Source organism: Carassius auratus, chromosome 1 (assembly GCF_003368295.1).
Source record: "Carassius auratus strain Wakin chromosome 1, ASM336829v1, whole genome shotgun sequence".
Lineage (NCBI taxonomy): Eukaryota > Metazoa > Chordata > Actinopteri > Cypriniformes > Cyprinidae > Carassius > Carassius auratus.
This window is the reverse complement of record NC_039243.1, coordinates 11,555,118-11,579,117: the sequence shown is the minus strand read 5'-3', so window position 1 is coordinate 11,579,117 and position 24,000 is coordinate 11,555,118. Positions and strand designations below refer to the sequence as shown.

Below are 24,000 nucleotides of genomic sequence, written 5' to 3'. Positions count from 1 at the left end.
TTCTGACAGAAACAGGAATTTGTGAATTTTTCATTTTAATACAAAAATAGCATGACCAACAACAATTATGGCAATAATTTCTAACAACACTTTTATTTGAATAAGAGGAATGACTATAAATATGTGTATTAAATGTACTAATGTTTTATTAAAATAACATGCAGTTCATATCTTAAAACCGTGCATAGATGAATCTTAAAAAATAAGACCAGGAATATGTATTAAGTAAAATAGAGTCAGTTTTCATGTTGATGTTCCATGAAAAATAATAAAATAGTTAACTGAAGTACGATACTAAATGAGCTAAAAAGATACACGATGAGCTTTATGGTTTCCGTCTAGTCTCAGTGTTTCTCTCAAGTCTAAACAATCCTTCTGTTTGCACCAATCAATCAAATTCCACTGATGAAGGTTCAGAGGAACAACGTCAGAGCAGAAGTACAGGTGAAATTAACAGCTGAAGGAAGGCAGTCGCACAGCAACATCTGTTGAGTGCTCTGAATTTCAATGCCATTTAAAACAAACAACAACAACAAAAAAAACATAAATTTTCTCTTTAACATGGCATCCAGGATGGAGGTGATGATATATTCGTCCCGTTGAAGAGGTCAGTGGACGGTAAAATGCAGCGTTCAAGTTCAAAGATGCTGTTGTCCCCCGAAATACCTCTGTATCTTTTAAAGTTGATTTTAGTTTAAGATTTAAGTAATTACATTTTTGTGTTTGTTGGGGTGGTACAGACATGTTTGTTGTTAAAGGTGGGTGTTCAAAGGGTCTATATGTGTGTGTTTAATATAATGAACATAGGCAGTGTTTCTGAGCTTTGATTGATTAGTTTGGCATGGTGTGTTTATTTCCTATTTCTAATCCGGCAGCTGTTCATTAGGCCTGTCAGTAAAACCTTTAAATAAAAATCCTTCCATCTCTCTCGCTCTCTCTCTTTCTCTCTACCTCCCTTCCTGTCTTCTTCCATAGCTCCTCCCTTCTTTCACTCTGCATCTGTTAAAAAAAGGAAGAAGAAAAAGAAAAATGAATACAAAATATGTATAAATATGGATGAACAATTTAATAATGATAATAACAATGTTAAACTATAAGAGAAAAAGTTGGCTTCACCAACAGAAAAAGTGAGCAAAATGTTTTTTTTTCTCTAATAAATCTATGTGCTAATTAGCGCAATGAATGCGGCTAAAGTAAAAATTCTCTCTGAGTGCGGCTGGAAGAGAGGGGCGGGGTCAAAGGAGCTCATTAAGATTTAAAGGAAAATGCTACAAAATGGCTTGCTCTGAAATAGCTCTTTCCCTTTAACAGTGTTTTTTTACACTACCATTGAGAAATTTTAAACAAACTATGTTATAGATATTGCATTAAGACACTAAAGAATCATATCAACTCTAATAATAATAATAACGCATTTAATAATAACAATAATATAAAATATCAAAAATAATAGTCATGGAAAATTATAATGTAAAATTAATGTTCACTATTTGTAATCAGGTTGCCCCAACACTCTCCCCATCTGCCATTGGCTGGTTCTACAGATTATCCCTCCCTGATCTCATGCTATTTGTTGAATCAGTGTTGCTTTGTCAAGCTGGCCAAATGTTCTGTAAAAAAGAGAAGGTGTTTTAAAACATTGAAAAAAAATGCACCCATGAACACACACACACACACACACATTAATGTTAAGAAAATGAAAATATAACAACATGCTCAACAATTATTATAATTTTAGCAATAACAATAATTCTAGCAGTAATTTCTAACAATAATTACAAATATTAGAAAAAGAAAAAAATTTTTTTACGTTGAAATACAATAGCATGCTCAACAATAATTATTTAAGCAATAATTGATGACAGGCTGTTGAGTAATTAAAAAATAATGCAAACCCTTCTCCTTAACATGTTCTTGTAAGATAATTTTTTTTTACGCATCTCATTCCACACTTCCGTTGTTTTAGACCTAGTAACAGAGGCTTGAGCCATTTATAGCAGACTAATGCAGTTATTAATGCAGTTGCTAATTTACTAATAATACCAAAAGTGTAAGTTTATCTACTTCAAAAATATATGATCTTGCTAGTGAGAAATGACAAGTAGCTAAACTGTTTTACTGATAAAATCTTTAGAGCAGCATGTGTATGTTTATGTGTGTGCGAGTGTGTCTTTTATGTGTGTGACTTGCCTGGAACTACTTTAGCCATGTGCTTCCCTGAAAATAATTGCACACCTTAGAACATTCATCAGCCAATCAGATTCCAGCATTCAACACCCCAGTAGTATAAATATTTACAATTATTTATAATTCTGTATAATAATCATTGTGCGCAATGAATCAAACTACATTTCTGGCAGTGTTTTAAGTAACAGATGGTTACTCTGTTTAATGCAGAGGTAAGGTGGTACGGATTCTGTTTGAATGTGTTTGACTGTGAGTGATGGTCTCTGATTCAGAAAGGCCCCAGATGTTCAGCTGTCCGGAGTCTGCCAGTCACCATCTAACTCTGACAGGACCCGACAGAGCTGTCATCCCTGAACGCCTGCCAGTCAAACCGATGCTCGATGCGTTCCGGGGCGTATCTGTCACTATTTGTTTTGCCAAAGACTTGATGAGGAGAATGATAACTCTGAGTTTTACTTCTCATCGAGGGCATGAGAATGTGTGTGCGACTGTCTCTCTGTATACATATCTCGAGGCTTGTCACGGCTCCGCAGGTGCCCAGGCGTGTGATTGGACGGACTGTAAATGAGGCGGGATGACCTTGACCAAAAATCCTACATATTTTTATCACCTCTCATCACATTCAGAGTGGATAGTTGTAATAGCCACGCCATATTTCACATTCTATGAACAATGTTTTATGTGCGTCTTTTATGTGAGACTGCTTTGTTTAATAAGCAGTTTTATCATTTTAATTAAAAATCATTCAAATTAAATTCTTCCTAAATTCAACATTCAGAAAACTTAATTCAATAATTAATGAATTATTACATTATTACATTATTAATTATTATTATTGTTGTTTTTTATAACTATTTTTATAAAATTAACATGAAACTAAAATAATTTTCTTCCTGATAGTTGTAATATATTATTGCTATTATAATTTATTAGTTATTTGGAAAATAAATAAATAAAAATTACATTCCCATTTCACAATACACTCAATTTACATCTAATAAAGTCAAGTTTCATCCTTTTATGTCTGGTTAATTAGTGTTTCACTTGGAAATGCTTCACTTTACAGAAGTAAATAATGATAATATATTATTTATAATAATAATGTTTATTAATTATTTTAAAATCAACATTAGAAGATTATTTACTTTTCACAATAGAGTCTATTTCCAGTGAATAAAAAGTTTTCTGAAGTAAATAGTGATCTTATTCTTATTCTTATAAAAAAGTGAGAAAAATAAAAAGCTCAGCATTCTCTTTTCACAATCCAATCAATTTCCAGTGAAGTTCTGTCCTTTTGTTTCTTTGAAGATTATTTCACCTTACAAATACAATTCAGAGATAAACCAGAATTACTTTTATCTTTTTTTTTTAATTATTATTCAGTTCACATAATGCTGAAAATCTTCATTTGAATGAAACTAATTCTTTTAAACTCAGCCATGAAACTTTTTGACTTTATAACATTTGGCACAAACTATCTGTGGCTCTTTTTAATATGATGCTACTAAGCTTCAGTAATACCTTCTGCTTTAACATATCAATATAGTCCCATCCCTGCAAGATTAGATTAAAATACCCCAAGGAAACGAAATAAAACTTATTTCATGCATCTTGCACAACGCGGGTCAATGGGGGAAATCTCTTTTTCAATGTCTTTGTCTCTCTAAAGGCTACTTTTTGCTGCTTCACTTTAGTCCTATTTCATATGGGTGATACAGATTTGCTATTTCAAAGCAAAGCATTTCATTATGCACTGGTTTCATGGTTGAGCAGTTTTTGGAAGCCAAAATTCATTCTCACCAAATCAGAGCTCCGTCTGTTTTTGCCCATCAGTTATTCATGAGATGCCAAACGTGAGCATATAAACACATGAGCACACACACACACACACACACACACACACACACACACACACACACACAGAGAGAGGCTTGGGTATCTTAACACTCAGCGTTACTGGCTGTGTTGACATATAAGCATGATGTAAGTGATAATGAGTCAGCTATGGGTGGATGGGTGTGCTTGTGTGTGTGGGATCATAATAAGTTTAGAAATACAGAATAAAAATGAAAAGCCAGTGCATGATGGAGCACCTCATCATAAGCAGCGAAACTGACAGGGAGGCAGGAAGGGAGGTGAGAGAAAGAAAAATTGTGGTAGAAAAAAGGTGTGTTGATGAAATGATATTGGTTTACCTGTGTGTGTAGGGTGTGTGTTTGAGGTCTTATAAGAATGCCGTCTGTGACTTGGAATACAAATGAACAGATCTGCAGGAAAAAAATGAACTGCAAATGAGAGAAACCTTTGGCTAAGGCAAACCCGTAACCCGTCAGAGACTTTGAAATCTCTCTTGGTCTCTGTGCAAGGGGTTAACTCCAAGGTTTGCATGCCAGAGGGAGCATGAGGAAGGGGAGAGCTGTATCCTCTTTGACCTTGGCTGGATGTTCTTCTGTTCACTTTGAAGTGTGCTGGTGCGCTCGGTCCAAGGAATCTAACCATTGGAAAATAAAATGCTCTCATACGTTTTGTTCTTTATTTAAATTTGTTGTTGTTGCTTTAGTGGTAATTGCATGTCCGGGTGAAATCAGGAACTATATTTGCAAATTTTAATTACATAAAGTGGAATATTTAGATTTTAACATGTTAATACTTATATGTTAATAATAATAATTTATATATATATATATATATATTCTTCATATTAATATTCTCTCTTTCTCTCTCTCTCTCTCTCTCTCTCTCTCTCACTATATATATATATATATATATATATATATACACACACATACAAACACACAAACACACACACTTACTTACATTGATACCTGATACTGATGCATCATATTAAGTCGAATTTATAAACATTATCACATTCAATGTAATTACATTCATTATTTCGAATGATGACAACAACAGAACAGGAGAACACACACACACACACAAATAAAAGCTATCAATCTATTATTATAACTAATTAAGAACTAATCAGATACTTTTCTGTAATTGCAATTAATCACATATTAATATAACATATTTATATTGTCATAATTTTGCACTGAATCTCCAAATTAATGTAGAAATAACACAGACATGGTATATTTTACATAGAAGGCCAGTATCAATGACACCAATTACTGCTACTGATTTTCTATTAAATGCATTAACTATTGATTAGCATTACAGTGTTAGACATTATTTTTAACATTTAATAGGTTTTGAAAAATATAACAACTTTTAATTTAAGTGAACTTTTTCACATAAACTATACGTTGTATATGCATAAACTATAAATTGACTATATGTTAATCTTTATTCTAGCAACAGAAGTTAATCAGTGAAGAGCAGTGATTGATTTCTTTTATCTTTTGTTATTTGATTTAAATCAATGACGCAGACTGCAGCAGGTTTCACTTTAAAGGCAGCACTGTCACTTTAAAACTTGATGCACTTGATGACACACATCCATTTACAGTCATTTAGGATTATTTGGTCACCTGCCAAAAATGGCCATTTTGGCATAATTTTGTGTGATTTTGTCTGCTGAAGCACAAAAGAGAACTCGGTGTGCTACTGGTGCAATGTCTGATGCAGCTTTCTGTGCGTGTGCACATGTCGGGTGCCTGTTTTCACAGAGAACTGCTTCACAGACAGATACAACAGATATACAGTAACATGTTGTTTCTACACTAATCTGGAGATTCTGTAAAAAAAATGTTATAATTACACATTTTTATTCAGCTCGACTGTGTTTCAAAAAATATGTGAGAAATCCACTAGGATGTATGATAGAGAACCCTTTGCATTAATTCAGTTCAGTATTGGTTTTAGGTTTGATCAAGTGTGAACACTCCACTGGCAGCACAACATGGCAAAATGACTTAATTTGGAGACAAATGACATCATTTTTACCATTTTTTTATTTTAGATATGAGAGCATTATGAGATGTTTATAGCTTTTCAAGTCAAACACACTTAAATCAATCAGAACAGCACACCAACACAAAAGCAAATTTTACCTAAGCAGTGGTCTGGTGGAGCATGAGACATAGTTTTTAAAAAGAAGCTGAGCGGGAATGTCTTCTGTGATGACATGACCTGTGACAGGCACATCTACACATGTACATTATACATGCATACAAGCACACAGATCCAGGATGACACTCACAGATGCATTATGTAGTCTGTAGCTGATTTACAAAACTTACAGTTTTTAAAATCTTTTGATTAATGAAAACAGTTCATCATAATTAGTTGCAAAATTCATTATATTCATTTAAGACGCTGGAGGTTGTGCTTTGTAATGAATAATGCTACAAAAATCATTTTTCTTAATCAGTTTTGTGTCTTGTCTTCCAATAACAATTGAAACATTTTAAAACAAGATAAAGTAGTTCACCCAGAAATGAAAATCTACTCAACCTCAGGCCATCCAATATGTAGATGAGTTTTTTTCATCATCAGAAAATATTTTGAGAAATTTAGCATTACATCACTTGCTCACCAATGGATCCTCTGCAGTGAATGGGTGCCGTAAGAATGAGAATGAAAACAGCTGATAAAAACATCACAATAATCCACAAGTAATCCAGACTCCAGTCCATCAATCAACATATTGTGAAGTGAAAACCTATGTGTTTGTAAAAAAACAAAAACAAATCCATCATTAAAGTGTTTATAACTTGTGTCCTTTGTCCATAATATTGTTTTGTCTAGTGAAAAAGTAATCTTGTCTGAATCGGAAGATAAATATTTAAAAAAGTGAAAAAAAGTCCAAAACAAGTTCTAAACAATATAATGTGCATATGTACATATGTAGGAAAATGGCCAAATATATACATATAATATAGGAAACTGGCCAATTTTATATATGTCACATATATTAAAAATCTATATCAAAACCTATATTAAAACATATATGTTTATATAGGTTATTTCCATGTGGGTGGACTTTTCTTCACTGGAGTGCCGAAACCTCAGACTTCGTGCAAACATCCACATCGCTGTAATCAAATGTGTTCTTAAGTGCTGCTTTTACATCGTGGTCATTTTTTTTTTTTTTTTTTTAGCTATTGAGAGGAAGGCGCGCAGTATATATTTACATATTCATCCAAACACCGCTCAGCAGCCTCAGGTTCTCAGGTTAACTGTCTTTTTCTTTTGAACTGAATCAGGAGAGCTGTAATACAGTCTTGCGCTACAGCGCCACACTGGTCAAACCGCATTATTGCAGGCTCTCACATTAGGTAGACACCATATCAAACCACTACTCAAAAACATTTGCAGACAATTTGTTTTATCGTCGATGTTGTCGATAATGTCAACTAATTGTTTCAGCCCTAGTATATACACCGTATTTTTGGATTATAAGTCGCACCTGAGTATAAGTCGCATCAGTCCAAAAATACGTCATGATGAGTAAAAAAAAACATATATAAGTTGCACTGGACTATAAGTCACATTTATTTAGAACCAAGAACCAAGCGAAAACATTACCGTCTACAGCCGTGAGAGGGCACTTTATGTTTTTTAGTGTAGACTACAGGAGCACTGAGCAGAATAGAGTGCCCTCTTGTGGCTGTAGACTGTAATGTTTTCTCTTGGTTAATTTCTCTTGGTTAATGTCAAATTAATTTTGATAAATAGGTCGCACCTGACTATAAGTCACAGGACCAGCCAAACTCTGAAAAAAAGTGTGACTTATAGTCCGGAAAATACTGTACTAAAGTCCATACATTACAGAGAGTCTTTTCACATCTCCCAACCGCTCAAAATCATCTATTAACGATGCAATAAACTGATTACACAATACTAGAATGCAACAAAAAGCATCCCAAAACAGAAACTCACAGAGAAATTAATGACTTTTATGATTTTTAATGGCCGATTCTGATACCGATTTCTTACAAGCAAACTGGCCGATTCCAATACCGATTTCCGATTATTTATTTTTTTAAGCAACAAACAAGAAAGAAAGAAAGTGTGCATAAACCAGATGTTTATTTGGTATTTAATAGGCATTAAATTCAATACATTCAATACAAACATAGATGGAACAGACATCAGCATTTAGTTTTTGTTTTTGAATTGGGTTGAAACTACATAGAAATGGCCTTAAATGAAAAGATTAACTGTACCATGTGAAATTAAAGGCAATAACTGCATAGTTCTACAATCCAAACACCACAATCAACACACATTCAATAAGATGTTTCTTAATCAGCATTTAGTATTTTAGTTTTTAAATTTGGTTTTAAATAATAAAAGAAAGGTGAGAACTAAATAACTAATAACTAATAACTAAATAAAAGTATGCTATATAAATACATTATTCAAAAATGTTAAAATCAAATAATGTTGGTGCGAATAAAACAAAGATGCAAAGTGTTTCATTCATCATTCATTGTCTCAAGTAAAAAAATATAGTTGTTCATCATTAACCTAAAATTTTTTAATTGGATGTATGTAACACCTTTTTTCATTGTGCTACAGCAGGTGATTTTAAAATCAAATTAAGTCTATGTAATTTTAGGGTAAAATAAAAATAATCATCCTAATGCAGAACTGATGTTTACTTCTGGCTTTTCAAACGTGTATGCAAGTTCTAATTTAAAAAAAATAAAAATAAAAATAAAAAAAAATCAGTTTTGTCACAGTTTAGTCCATTTTGTCTCTCATCCAACCTTTGAGAAGTTGATCTGAACATTTTTTCACGGTCTACTCATGTTCAGGGCGTGGACCGTTACAGTACGCTCGCGCAGCTTTAGTGCGCAGAAAAGGGACTCTTATTTGTGGGCCAGTACTCCAACGGCTTATCACTTCCTGCTATCTGTGCCTCAGACATGAAGCTCTACATTTCTAGTGCTGAACGGCTGCCCGTGTCCTGTGCACGGATTTTGAAATACTTCCACACAAATGACATAGCGAATGATTACAATGTACTATGTGCACTCGGGCGCACTTCTGGAAAAACAGTCCAAAAAAAAAAAAAAAAAAGCTGATTGCCGATCGCATATTTTAAGCAAAAACTGTCCGGTTCCGATTTATGGCATATCAGTCGATTCTGTTCCCCTCGGAATGTCTGCAATTCTTGCGTAGTTACCGAGTTACTATACGTACGATCAGAACTAGCGTGCGCAAGAAGCGTGACTGGATGTACAGCAAATCAAATAGTTCAAAATACCGTCCTAAATCTTAAACTTAAATAAAAAAAATTTAAGACGAGAGGTTTTTCAACTTGAAATGTAAAAACATAAGACAAAAATAACGGAACAACTGCAAGATGAATAAAAAAAAACCAACGTAAACGGGAGTGTGAGAATAATTTTACTATGCCGCAGTGTAGCAAGAAATTTGTCCCTTTTTGCTTTCCTAACATCCAGGTGTGTTTGGTGTATTTGTATGCGGGAATGTTGCCAAATCCGCGGAATTTAGGCTACTTTGGGAAAATGTTTTATTAACTATTTGGTGGGATTTATTACATGGACCTGGCAACCCGAGGGGAAACAGACATTCCGAGGGGAACAGAATCGACTGCTACACCGGTCAACCAGTGCATCCCTACTTCTTGCTCTGTCTGACGCCACTATGTGTTATATATATGCATATATGAAGCATATATATTGTCATATATTTGCATATGTGCTGTATACATGCAGCATATGTGCATATAAACTGCATATAGGTTTCATATATGCGCATATATCTGCATATAGGTTATTTCCATGTGGGTTTTCACTGGAGGAAACATTATTGTGGATTAAGGATGGGTATTTTGGTCAGAAGCGATGATTTAAAGTTAAAATACTGTACCGTAATGATGGATTTATTTAGATCTTTAGATTGTTTTGACTACCGAAAGGACACATGTTTTCTGAGCAGTGTGAAGTAAGAATGAATGATTTCAGTTTGATCAAAGCAGCACTGTGGCAGATAGGAATGTTTTTGTCTGTACTTGTGGGAAAGTGCTCTGCTTCCTGCAGTGCTGATATAATTGTACTTGTCGCATATGCAGGTACACACATACACCCTCATCCACAGCAGAGCCAATCTGGGGAGACAGGAAGTCTTGCTTTGCCCAAAGTCCTCTGGGGATGTTGTCAAATATTAAATTGTCTGCCTTTAATGAGGTCACGGACTGTGCTGTGTCCCATGGGAGAGGCTCTGTGTTGGCACCCACACACACACACTTGTGTAGTTGTAGTCTTTTTAAAATTGCAACTGCTTTCTTTGACTTTATCCAAGTAGCCATGTCCCACCTATGAAGTTTACCTCTATGGAATTCTTCTCAATTTCATCATGCTGTTGAGTTTTTTTTTCTTCACTCTTCCATCTGTAGGTAAAAAAAATCAAAAATAAATATGATGATATTTTCTTTTCTGAATATGTTCTTGTTTAGAAGAAGCAATCCAAGAAATTATACAGGAGGAACTTTTACGTTTTAATAAAAGATGCATTTGTTGAAGAACATAGTTGATCAGATTTGTGCAACTACGTAATTTGTTTCACAAGCATACTTTGGGATTTCAACAGAGTCCGAATTCAACACATTTGTTGCTTTTCTTGCACATCCTTGGGTAAACATTAGAGCAAATTACCCACTGTTTTTCATCTAACTTGTCGGACCTCTGAGAAATAAAATGTGTTTTCACAAAGCTACTCCTCATTTATTTTGGTCTTTGTAGAATGTGCAACCAAATTAAATTTTCTCATTGCATGTAAATTCCTGGTGCACCTTTGTTATGGATTTAGACTTTGTGTCCAAGTCAGCTGCCCGATGTTAATAATTGTAATTTAGAAAATGTTCTTTAGAAAACAAATCCCTTCTAAATAGTGTTTGAGCTTTTTCATAGTCACTGTTCAGGACAGTTGCTACAGGGTCAATCCACCTGTGCTGCCTTGTAATACTTGCCTGAATAGGTCATGAAAAGGCTGAGTTGGGAAATATGTAATTTCCTGTTAACATGCTGAATGATGGGAAATAATTTAATGTGGCTTAATCCCTTTTTCTCATGAAAGTACCCACACACTCATTCATTTCTACAGGATATTTATATAAGACTATTTAGTTCCCTAAAACAAAGTTAAAATAACTGCCAATTTTATTTACCGGCATAACAGTCAAAAATAATAATTGAATATGGGCTAGAGAGCTGGAAAGCTGGCTAGCTGTCAGAAATTCAAGAAAAAACACTCAGACTTTTTTGTCTTTGTAATAACTAGCACTTTCCCTGTGTACTTCTCTTTCATCTCAGCTCAAATAATTCTTAGAGTTGGGAGATTGTTAGTACATTGGGAGAAAAGGCTGCTTTTAATGACTACAGTGTTTTAAATATGCTGATTTGGTATGCACGTTTTTTTATTTTTCATATTGAACAAATACATTTAGGTAAAGGTGATCTGCTCACAGTCGATGAATGGGATTTAAAGGTTTTGGCTGTTTAATTTGTAATTGCTACCGAAGAGATATTACAACTTACAAGCAGACTTTTCCTGAAAATATTCGTAATTTTAATGTTTTACACTCATAGCTTCTCACTCAGAAGTCATACCTTAAAGGCACAAAGCAGGGAGAGGATATGTAATAAGAGGAGAAAAAGACTGAACATATAAAGATAGGTTAGAAATCTCTGAACAGTCGTGCACCTGATTCTCCATCCACATTAATATAATATTTCTGAAAACAAAAAGATAACTTCCTTCAAGTCTACTGAAAACTGAGGTTTTTGAAAACGGCTTCTAAAGGAATTTCTCCAAAAAAAAAAAAATATATAAAAACATTGACATTTAACACTTCTTTTGTCCATCTTAGGTAAGAAGTTCTGTCAAGGCTGTTCTTCTACAGATGTTTCTGTTCTGTTAAACTTGCAGAGTTGTGTCTCTGGTTTACAGCTGTCATTGATTTTCCCATTGTCAAGTGATTTGACTTTCATTGTTGACCTGATGTACTGTACCATGTATTTTTTATGAGTGGTACTTTCAATGCTAAAAATAATTTCTTTATTCTTTTATTCAAGATTTTTGTTTGCATTCAGTAAGTGTTTTTGCTATACCAAGTAATCTCCATTTTTGCCAGTGCATTTATATAAAAAATACACTACCATTCAATGGTTTTTGGGTATGTAAGGTACAGTATGTACGTTTTTTGATTGAAATCTTGTATGGTCGTAAAAAATACATTAAAAACAGTAATATATTATTACAGTTTGAATGGACATTCAAATACATATGTAATTTCTTCCTCTGATGCAAAGCTGAATATTTAGCAGCCTTTACTTAAGTATTCAGTGTTACATGATCCTTCAGAAATCATTCTTTACTTGTGGGGACATTTGGTCCACACAATGTAGGGAATATCAGGTACACACACACACACACACACACACACACACACACACACACACACACACACTCACACAAAAATCAGCACGTGTTCTGTACTTTATGTTCTTTTGAGACTCTTTGTAGCAGCTGCATATAACTTTTTTTATTCAATCAAAACCTGGTATATGGCTATTTATTGCACAGCCATCTAGAATACTTTGTTTTGTTTTTTTTCAATTGCAGAATTCAGTGATCTAATAATTCTAATATTGAGTTCTTGAGAAAATCACAATTTAATTATAATTATAAAACTTTTTTTTGCATTGCAGCTACATATCAAAGAATTACTTACCATATGTTCCCTGTCTGTATTTCCTTTTGTGAGGTTTTGATCATTGAGATAAATTTGGCGTGAATGCTTTTTGATCTAAAGCGATCTGAATAATGAATGAAAAGAGGTCCATCTGCCCATCACCTCAAGACAAGACAACCACACCAAGGTTACCCTGGTAAATGTCTTGAAAGAATTGGTGGGAATCAAGTCTTTGACTTGCTCTTGAGAAAAGGTTAAAAGAAAATCACCCATTCTTTATTGTTGAAAGCTTTGCTGGAGATCTGTGCCGTGGGAATATATAACGTAATACTCTTAATACAGCATGTCAAGAGACTTCTCTTTTGGAAAATGGTAACTCTTTTAGATGGAGCTCATCACCGAGTGTTTCTAGAGTGCATTGAGATGTTTCTGGGGTATGTTTTCCTTGTGGAACAGCAGGACCGTCAAGAGAACCTTTCTGCTTTTGAGGGCATGTGTCTGTGTTCGTGAGACTCTCTGATAACTTAATCTTATGTCGAGCCGTGTTTAAGCCTGTATTTGGATTTTGTGGGGTTGGGGGCTAAAAAAAAAACTGTGGAAAAAAAGAATTATCACAAATGCTGTCTTCAATTACTCAGCTATTTCTCCTACAGTTTTGGAGGAAATATAGAGCGATTTCATTTTGCTTAAAATTTTGTGAAATATAGAAAAAAACCTTTTACTTTTTAAATCAGCTAGTTGCCAAGGCAGCACTCAATAATGGCAATCTCAAAGTAAAAATAATGAAATTTCACATGCATACAAGCATTTAAATATACAATTTTGGTTGCATCTCACATTTTTCTCACGAGAGCAAGATCAGAACAATCTCATATTTTCAGAAAAAAATCTCAACCTTGTGCTTGGTTTGCCAAGATACCAAAGTTTAAATTTCAGACATTTCAATATGAACTCTGGCTATAAAAGATAAACCTGTGACCAAAAAAAAAAAACAACAAAAAAAAATTCTGGAATGTACAGATTGTTAAGAATAACAATAGAATGAGGGTCATCACATTATACATCCCATGGTGTAGACATTAGAAATTTTAGGTGATTAGCGTGCCTGACCGTGCTTGTATGAGCAAGCGTTTATGTCTTTTCTTTCAGCTTTCTATTCATTTTTGTTTGTTCTCTCTTAATTCAGTGTAAGTTTAGTACTTCATTTTCAGAGCTGTCAGATTTTGCATGCTTTTGAAATTGAATTTGATTACTAGCAAACAAAAATGTGCTGAATGCTTCACTAACCCCCTTATCTAGCGGCAAACACTAATTATTGTGCATTTGTTCTATTTGCCTCTGAAGAATAACTAATTCTCTCAGCTGTAACTAAACATGTCTACATAAACCCAAAAGGGTGATGGGATATTTAAAACAATTTAATCTGCTTCTATATGGCTTTTTACTGTATGTCTTTGTTCCTTAAACTAGCCAAATACAGGTATGTCTCAAAGTGCTTTTTGCTTTGCTAAGCATTTTTACTCTGTGGTTTTTTAAGGGTCCATGCTCCTCCTTCAGTGTAAACAGTTTCCAATTTCTAATTCTTAGAAATATACCATGTTTTTGCATTCACATTTTTCCTAAAGGTAGAGTTGTAAACTTCAGCAGAGAAGAATAAGGGACTCTGTGCTTCTTTTTATCACAAGGCATTTGAGATTGAAGAAAACTGTTGGTGGCAGGTGACAACTGACCACTTTGTAAAGAAAAATGAAATCCTGCAGAGTCACAGTGTGTGCCTGCAGCTGTATGTGTGTATACAAAGATTTGAAATGGACTGAAATTTGTGCTCCAATGCATTGGAGATGCAGTGACTATGCTTACATTTTAAATTAATATTGATTTTAAATCCATACTGTACTACAGTTTACCATTTACCATGGCATTTTTAAACACTGGATACATAAAATGTCTGTGAATTACTGTTTATTTGAGGTATTTTACATAATTTAACTTTAAATCCAGATATCCAACAAATCCAGTTTAAAATGTGCATCAGTGAACTGCCCCCAAAAAACAACTGATAGTAGAAGGATTGTCTTTATATTTCACAATATAAACACACACACACACACACACATTGTGATGAACAGTGGGCCTAAAACTAAAAGTGTGAAAAGCATGAAGGTGCAAAAAAGCTCAGTCTGTTCTGTTCTGTTCTGTTCTTTTCCTTTATTTTCTTTTGTAGAATATCACCCAATATTAGAGATTTCACACATCATTTTTCTTCAAATTGATTTCTATTCTAATATGTCATTTTTGGCATTGACGGTTGAATGTGAAACTGATCAAATCTGATACACTGAAGCCATATCTCAGCTTCATGCTAAAGTACAGAACAGACTGCATTAAAAAGAACGGCATAATACAGTATGAATTTCTCTTTTCTTAAATTGTATACATTTAGAATTTTTTGTGCATTGTTGGTAATATAACTTTTTTTTAGGTAAAGAGAGTATAAAATATTTTATACTCTATAAATAAATGATGCTCCTAAAAAGACCATTATTTTGTGTTTTTGGTGTAATGCAATGTGTTTATGCGGTTTAAGGTAAAAAACAAAACAAAAACATTAATTTCATATAATGCACGTTATTGTTTCTGCTCTATGCCCCGCCCTCTGAAACATGTCGATTTTGACAAGGCTTAGCGGTCTGAAAAGTGAGGTGTGCTCTGATTGGCCAGCTATCCAGTGCATTGTGATTGGCCGAATGCCTCAAGCGTGTGACGGAAATGTTACGCCCTTTAACATACCGTGATACCGTCTCCCAGGCCAACAGCACGAGACTCAGTCCAGCTGCTCTGCTCGTGCACATCTCATCATCGGTTTTCTTTTAGCAGTTCAGTCAATGTACTGTTAGAAGTAACTGAAAACGTGTCAGAGGGAGTGTAAGGCATGTTTATAAACCGAATAACTTAAGTCATTTGTGGATTAGTGCTTACTGGAGACGCAAACCATTTCAAACGATTCAGTTCACTTTGGGTGAACTGGTTCAACTGGTTCACTATGAAGATCTGGTTAAAGAGAAAGATTTGTTCGCGATCCGGACGTCCCTAGACCAGACAAAACCAATAAAACCCATTACAAACGAGTTATTTGTTGCATCCAGTTGGGACATAATTACTGATTATAATGACTTATACTGTCTTTTACACATTGTGTAAACATAAAACCATGTTTGTTCTGCATTTGTGATCTGAGAATCAACAAATAAGCCCTTATTTACACTGCTCAAAACCCACGTTTGAATCATCATTGGCAAATTATTTAAATATAAATAATGTACTTGCAGGCTGTGAGTCAGAAGCACCAGACTGTCCTTCCAATGTTTGAACTGCCCAACTTTATAGAAACAGCGTTGTTCCACAGATGCATTGCTGGCTACTGGTTCAGGAAACAGTCCTCTTTCTCCATAAAATGCACAGCACACACCTGAATATTTGTGTTGGACTGTTCTGGAACAGTGTTGAAATGCAACTTAACCACTGATTTCTAGTCGTGTCCTCTTTTGGAAAGTCAAACAAGTAGTTTCGCTTTCACAATGAAACACACAGCAATTACATGACATGGCAACGGCTGCAACAGGGAAAATAAGTTACACCTTTCTTTGTGTGAACATTTGGGTGGGCATTATGTTAATCTTCCCACATAGTGACATAGACATGTGGGGGCGTGTTTGAATGAGCCATTTTAGGGAGGCGTGGACAAGTCTTAACTTTGAAAAAGAATATCTCTTCGGATTTGAAACTTTTGTCTTTGCTACTTTACAGATCTTGTTTATGCACCAAGAGCTTGTAACACTCCAAAGAGAAAGGAAAAAATGTAAATAACATCACATGACCCCTTTAATTAAATGGGATGAAATTCATAATTAAATAATTAAATTGAATTCTAAATGTAATTGAAAATTTGAGTTTCAAGATGCAGTGTCATTTCTTTTTTGTTTCAAGTAATTTATTCAATTATTATTTTAATTAAATTTCATTTAAAATATTTTAATAAAATAACTGAGAGTTTGAAAATGCAGCTTTGTTCATTTATTTATTTTTTTTCAAAAATGTATTAAATTATTTGTATTACAATATTTCATTAAAATATTTTAATAAAAAATCTGGAGTTTAAAATGCAGATTTATTTGTTAATCGTTTGATTAAATGTAATAAAAAATAATAATTGAATTAATTACTTTAAAAAATAAATAAATAAACTGCATGTTCAAACTCCAGGATATTAGACTTTGGTTAATTTTGTTTTATTTCGGTGCATCAATAGATTAAGTGTGTGTTTGAATGTTAGACATTGTGTCTTTATTTGGCAAATAACGTTTCTCATGTCTTATATAAGCCCCAGAGTTTGCACAGTTCAGGTAACACAGACTGATGATTCTATCAATAATGTTTGTCCTTTCCGTTTCACAGATTGTACTCTTCCTGCTTTAAGTTCTTTTGAGTGAGCTATAGTCCTTCACAGAGAGATTTCCTGGTCACAAGGCACTTTTAAAGGGGTTTGTGTGTGTGTGTGTTGTTTCTTGTTCCCTTGAGAATCTTCTGCCTCCACTTTATGGAAATGTCACTGATCACCCTGTCTCTTCCACTGCATGAATCTGTGTGATGTGTGTATGCGCGTACAAGTGTGTGCATGTGTGTGTGTGGACAGCTTGTGCCACTATGTTCACTGAAATGTTTGTGTGTGTTTGATGTGTAAATGTCACTGATCACCCCATTTCTTCCACCTGATTACCCATGCTTGCTTCTACCTGTATGTGTGCTCAGATCTTCTCTGTGGGTAACTGTGTCCTAAGGCCAGAAGAAAAGACTGGTGCATTATGGGAGGGGGGCCACTTAACTCACCAAAACTGTATGACTGTGCTGGGACTGCATGTGGCTGTCACAAAGTCTCATTATACTGGAACCACAAAAAAGGTCAGATCACAGGGTGCTATGATCCTCACATTGTGTATTTGGGTCTGGAAGAAATACAGTTTTGCCTCATTAATTTTGGCGCCGAGCTCCTTTCATGTGAGATGAATGCTGTAATCGTCAGTCGGTTATGAATTAAAGGTGTTAGTGCAAAGTTTCAGTCCAAAACAATGATAGTAGCTGGAGAGTTATTAATTATCATTTTGTGATGCTTTATAACTATTAATGTTATTCTTGCTCATCAGTCATTGACGAATAAGAGTGCCCATGATATAAAAAGGCAAATCTTTTAATTTAGCTTGTCAAGAAGTTATTAAAAATTAAACTGAATGCATAATTAGCTGTCTTCTCATAAATCTGTCCATTTATCTATTGACTTTTTCCGTGCACGTTGGTTGCAATAGTGTTATTTTAGTACCACTGAAATACTATTGTAGTGTTTTTGTTTTTATTATTCGTTTTTTTATATGTCCATATAGTTTTAATGAACTTTTAATTTATTTGGTTTAAGTTAAACTACAGAGAAAAATTACAAATGTTGTCTTGGCAACTGGTTGAAATAAAGTTATTTTAAAATATTTATTATTATTATTATTAATATTTATTGTAATTAGTTAATAGTTATTTATGAATAAAAATATTTATAAATTATTTATATATACAACATTGTCAAACTACCGATGTTCTTTTTTCAAGAATTAACTTTTAATTTTTTTTTGTTATTATTACTTTTTATGAATTGTATTTTTTAATACATTTTTTTTTATTCGTACTTTGTATATTTATTTTTTTACTTAATGTTGACCCTAAAAATTATACAATTAATTAGAATTTTTTTTGTAGTATTAAAATTACAAGTGTAACTTTACATGAATGGCTGCTAGTTTTGAAAGGGCAAAAATCACTCACGGTTTTTTAAATGTACAGATTTGGTTATTAATCACATTTAAGCAAAGCTCTTAGTGGCTTCAGGAGGGCTGTTTCTGCAATTAGTCTTTGTTTTTTTGTTTTTTGATGAATGCATTTGCTAAATGGTGAGTAGTTTACTAACAATTGTGATGGGAGCCACTGAGGCATTGGCCTTTAGCTTCACAATAACAGATTGAAGTAATTTTGTCCAGCTGAGTTTGTATGAGCATCATTAGCAACACATAGCTGCTTTCTGAGATAACTTCTTTTGCCTAAATACAGCATGTACTGTATACAGAGATTTTTACAAAGAACTTTATACAAATATTTTTTGGTGGAGAATCTCATTATGAAATAAACTTATTTATTAATTTTTCTCTATTTCATGTAGGCCACAATTATTGGCACCCAATTTTTTCAGCGTCCTTTTCCCAAGATACTGTAACAGCTCTGAGTTTCTCCTATAATTTCTAATGAGTTTGGAGAATACCTGACAAGAGATCAGAGACCATTCCTTCATCCAGAATCACTCCAGAACCTTCAGATTCCCAGCTCCATGATGGTGCTTCGTCTCTTCAGTTCACCCCACTGATTTTCTATAGAGTTCAAGTTAGGGAACTTGGATGGCTATGCAGAAGCTTTTATTTGTGCTCAGTGACACATTTTTGTGTTGATTTTGGTATTTTGGTTACTAAACCCTCCTATACACACTATATCAAACAGCTATATGGCTGTTTGATATAGTGTGTATATATACTGTATATGTATTTCTGATCTCAAGACTCAAATAATATCTGCAATTCTTCAGCTGTGATCCTTGGAGAGTCTTTGGCCACTCAAACTCCTTAACCTTCTTACCGTGTACTATTATGATATAGACACCCCTCCTCTTCCAGCAGATTTGTAACAGCTTCAGTTGATTGTGGAAATGGAAATGCAGATTGTCAATGCTTTAGCTCATTTCTTGAAGCAATTTTCTATTTTGTGGAGATCAACAATCTTGTTCTGCACATCAGAACTATATTCTTTGGTTTTTACTTCTTCTGATGGATGGTTAAGGGAACTTGGCCTTTGTGTTCCCTCATATTTATATTCCTGTGAAACAGGGAGTCATGGCGGGAAAATGTCATGCTCCTAGTCATCCTTGTGTACAAATTATTTTTGTTATGAATGGGAATATCCTTCAGAGATATGCCAAAGATCAAAAAGATAAACAATGCAGTTTATTTTCTCAGCCGCCTTTGCTCATATTTACCAAGGGTGCCAATATTAGTGGACTTTCATAAGAGAATAAGAGATATATTTTTCCCTCATATAATGAGATGTACTTTACGTCATCTGCCTCGAAATAGCCAAATATTTGCTGATGAATCAGCTTGGGTGATATATTGGTCATTAATCACAGTAATATTTGGCCATTACGGTGAGACTGGACTGTTTGAAATATGCTCAGCACTTTATTCTTACACTCAGAGTGTGCTTTCATTCGTGCATCATAATTAGCTATCTTTGCACATTTAGAGAAGTTTGACCGTTAATTATATAAAAATTAAGCATGGGTTTTCATTCTGTTATTGATGTTCTCTTTACAGACATCGCTCCGTACTTTAAAACGGAGGCAGGGGGTGCACAGACACACCTGGAGGGGAACAGACTTGTGCTCACCTGCCTGGCTGAGGGCAGCTGGCCGCTGGAGTTCAAATGGATGAGAAACAGCACAGACATCACTAAATACACACCAGAGTTCAGGTAATAATTAACGCATATGCTTGTTGTCTGCACGCTTAAACATAAATATTTAACTGATTTAATTGAGTTGTTTCCATCAAAAACCATGCAGCAGGGACAATCCTTCTGAGGCAAGATCATGAATAACACTAATATGGGCTTTAGTATGCGATCTTTGGCAAGCTGTTCCAGATTATAAAGGGTGCATAAAACAGCAAAACACAACATCCCCAATCCACAAATTCAACATTTTTATTCCATGGCATTTTTAAAGTAGTTTGTTGCACTATTTAGTTTTAAGTAACCATTATCTTATTTTGCACCCATGTAACGAGGTCATTGGATTTTGAGTCGAAGATTGTACTGCACAAAATACTGCTACGGTATAAAAAAAGTATAATATAGACAGTGCTATGTCCTTTGGGATCTCATTTGTCCTGTTCCCTTCTTTGGCCTTTTCCTCATGTCTGGTCATCCATATTTGACCCCTCGTATTTCTGAGACATTATTATTATTACAGTGACCTCCAAGTTGTGTATAATAAGATAAGAAATGGTGTATAATAAGAACAGTGTTACAAGATGAGCAATGACGAATATTTTTTATTTTATTTTTTTTAAGCTAAAAAAAAAATTTGACTTAAAAGGGATAGTTCAGTCAAAAAAGAAAATTCTGTCATCATTTACTTATCCTTATGAACCTGTATGAATTTCTTTTTAATGCTGAACACTAAAGAAGAAATTTTGGAGAACAGTTGAGGGGAGCAATTGACATTGCTTTATGCTGCCATGAAGATTTAATAATTGCCTCAGGGTGTTCATAATTATCTACTAAAACTAATACTATTAAAACCATTTTTGCTATTTTTTTTTTTTTTTTTTTAAGTACTCAAAATAAAAAAGCCTGAAAAACAAATAAATTGAAACTAAATATTAATATTTAAGAGAAACAAATACTAACAAACATGACAAAAACATATAATAAACTGGTTGCACTTTTTTTTACAGTATGTGCCTTAACTTGTACTTACAGTGAACTTACCTATAAAAGTACTTATTAATATCAGTAAACTACATGGTTTACATTTAGGGTTGGGTTCAGGGTTAGTACCTACTGTAGATATTACTTAGTTATTGTAATTACTATAGCAAGTACATTGCATGTACCTGTACCAGAAGAACAGGACTGTAAAACAAATAGCTTAAAAAAAAACAAAAACAACAACAACTGAAAAATACTATTAAAACTACTAATTAAAAAACAATAAGATAAAACATTTCAAAATATTTAGAAAACCTTAAATAGAATATAAGTGCTAAAATAAAAATTAAGATGTATCTTTCTTCTGTTTCTATCTTGACAGTAACATTGATATATATATTCACACATACATGCATATATACATACAGGTGCTGGTCATATAATTAGAATATCATCAAAAAGTTGATTTATTTCACTAATTCCATTCAAAAAGTGAAACTTGTATATTATATTCATTAATTACACACAGACTGATATATTTCAAATGTTTATTTTTTTTTATTTTAAATCCAGTCCAAATCCAGTATCTCAGAAAATTAGAATATAACTTAAGACCAATACAAAGAAAGGATTTGTAGAAATCTTGGCCATCTGAAAAGTATAAAAATGAAAAGTATGAGCATGTGCAACACTCAATACTTAGTTGGGGGTCCTTTTGCCTGAATTACTGCAGCAATGCAGCGTGGCACGGAGTCGATCAGTCTGTGGCACTGCTCAGGTGTTATGAGAGCCCAGGTTGCTCTGATAGTGGCCTTCAGCTATTCTGCATTGTTGGGTCTGGCATATCCATATTGCATCTTCCTCTTCACAATACCCCTTAGATTTTCTATTGGGTTAAGGTCAGGCGAGTTTGCTGACCAATTAAGAACAGGGATACCATGGTCCTTAAACCAGGTACTGGTAGCTTTGGCACTGTGTGCAGGTGCCAAGTCCTGTTGGAAAAAGAAATCTGCATCTCCATAAAGTTGGTCAGCAGCAGGAAGCATGAAGTGCTCTTAAACTTCCTGGTATATGGCTGCGTTGACCTTGGACCTCAGAAAACACAGTGGACCATCACCAGCAGATGACATGGCACCGCAAACCTTCACTGACTGTGGAAACTTTACACTGGACCTCAAGCAATGTGAATTGTGTGCCTCTCCTCTCTTCCTCCAGACTCTGGGACCCTGATATCCAAAGGAAATGCAAAATTGACTTTCATCAGAGAACATAACTTTGGATCACTCAGCAGCAGTCCAGTCCTTTTTGAAGCGAGACATTTCTGTCAAGAGTGGCTTGACGCGACAGCTGAAACCCATGTCTTGCATACGTCTGTGCGTAGTGGTTCTTGAAGCACTGACTCCAGCTGCAGTCCACTCTTTGTGAATCTCCCCCACGTTTTTGAATGGGTTTTGTTTCACAATCCTCTCCAGGGTACGGTAATCCGTATTGCTTGTACACTTTTTTTTCTACCACATCTTTTCCTTCCCTTCACCTCTCTATTAATGTGCTTGGACGCAGAGCTCTGTGAACAGCCAGCCTCTTTTGCAATGACCTTTTGTGTCTTGCCCTCCTTGTGCAAGGTGTCAGTGGTCATCTTTAGGACAACTGTCAAGTCAGCAGTCTTTCCCATGATTGTGTAGCCTACAGAACTAGACTGAGAGACCATATAAGGCCTTTGCAGGTGTTTTGAGTTAATTAGAGTGTGGCACCAGGTGTCTTCAATATTGAACCTTTTCACAATTTTCACAATTTTCAAATTTTCTGAGATACTGAATTTGGGATTTTCCTTAGTTGTCAGTTATAATCATCAAAGTTAAAATAAATAAACATTTGAAATATATCAGTCTGTGTGTAATGAATGAATATGTCTGTAAAAACAAAACTTTTTTTTTTTTTTTTTTAAATCAGTGCAGCACATTCAGTCCATGCGAACCATCAGTTCTGCATTAAACACCGTCATCTGTTTAAACTGAATCAACACAGATTTGAGCAGCTCTGGCCCTGTGGGCTTGTAATCTTTCTTGTTAAACCGCACACACTCACATCCATCTGCTCATAAATCTAAGCACTTGTTCGTGTCCACTTTCAAACTTTTTGTCTGTTTAATTGAACTGTTTATTGTACAGGTTGAGGAAATCGCATACGCATATAGTATTTGACTGTGATATACAAAATGCTGTTTTATAACAAAGTTCGGGAGGAACAGTCGCAGTTCATTAACCTGATTAACACAAGTGGAGACCAATCAGTAATCAACTCATGACAAGGTATAAATGACAGCAGAACCTATCTCTGTTCATTGACCGTTTTCAGCATCCCGGTTCGCGCTGTCTGTATTCTCATCACAGACCCGATTTTCCTTCCAGCAAGGAGATCCATACCGGGGATTTTTTCAGAAATGCTACTTTTTCTGACACCCATGATCATTAAACACGGCAGTTGAGCACCATCAAACGTCATCGCGACAGTTGCTCTTCTCGCCAAGCCACACGTCGTGGCCAATAGACCGTGCAAGCCGAGCTTACCTCGCTCGACACCACGCTCGATCCGATCAAGACCGGGCT

The 24,000-nt window shown here is 34.6% G+C and overlaps 2 protein-coding genes across 4 annotated transcripts in view; both read left to right on the top strand.

Moving 5' to 3' along the window:
- Positions 1-24,000, top strand: part of LOC113109348 (myb-like protein U) — a 972,647-nt gene that overhangs the window by 81,543 nt on the left and 867,104 nt on the right. The window lies entirely within an intron of this gene.
- Positions 20,282-24,000, top strand: part of LOC113109226 (protein sidekick-1-like) — a 132,037-nt gene continuing 128,318 nt past the window's right edge. For all 3 annotated transcript variants that reach the window (XM_026272893.1, XM_026272894.1, XM_026272892.1), the window contains exon 1: positions 20,282-20,434. In XM_026272893.1, the coding sequence (XP_026128678.1) occupies positions 20,391-20,434 (44 nt within the window). In that variant the 5' untranslated portion in view covers positions 20,282-20,390. The remainder of the gene's footprint in view (positions 20,435-24,000) is intronic.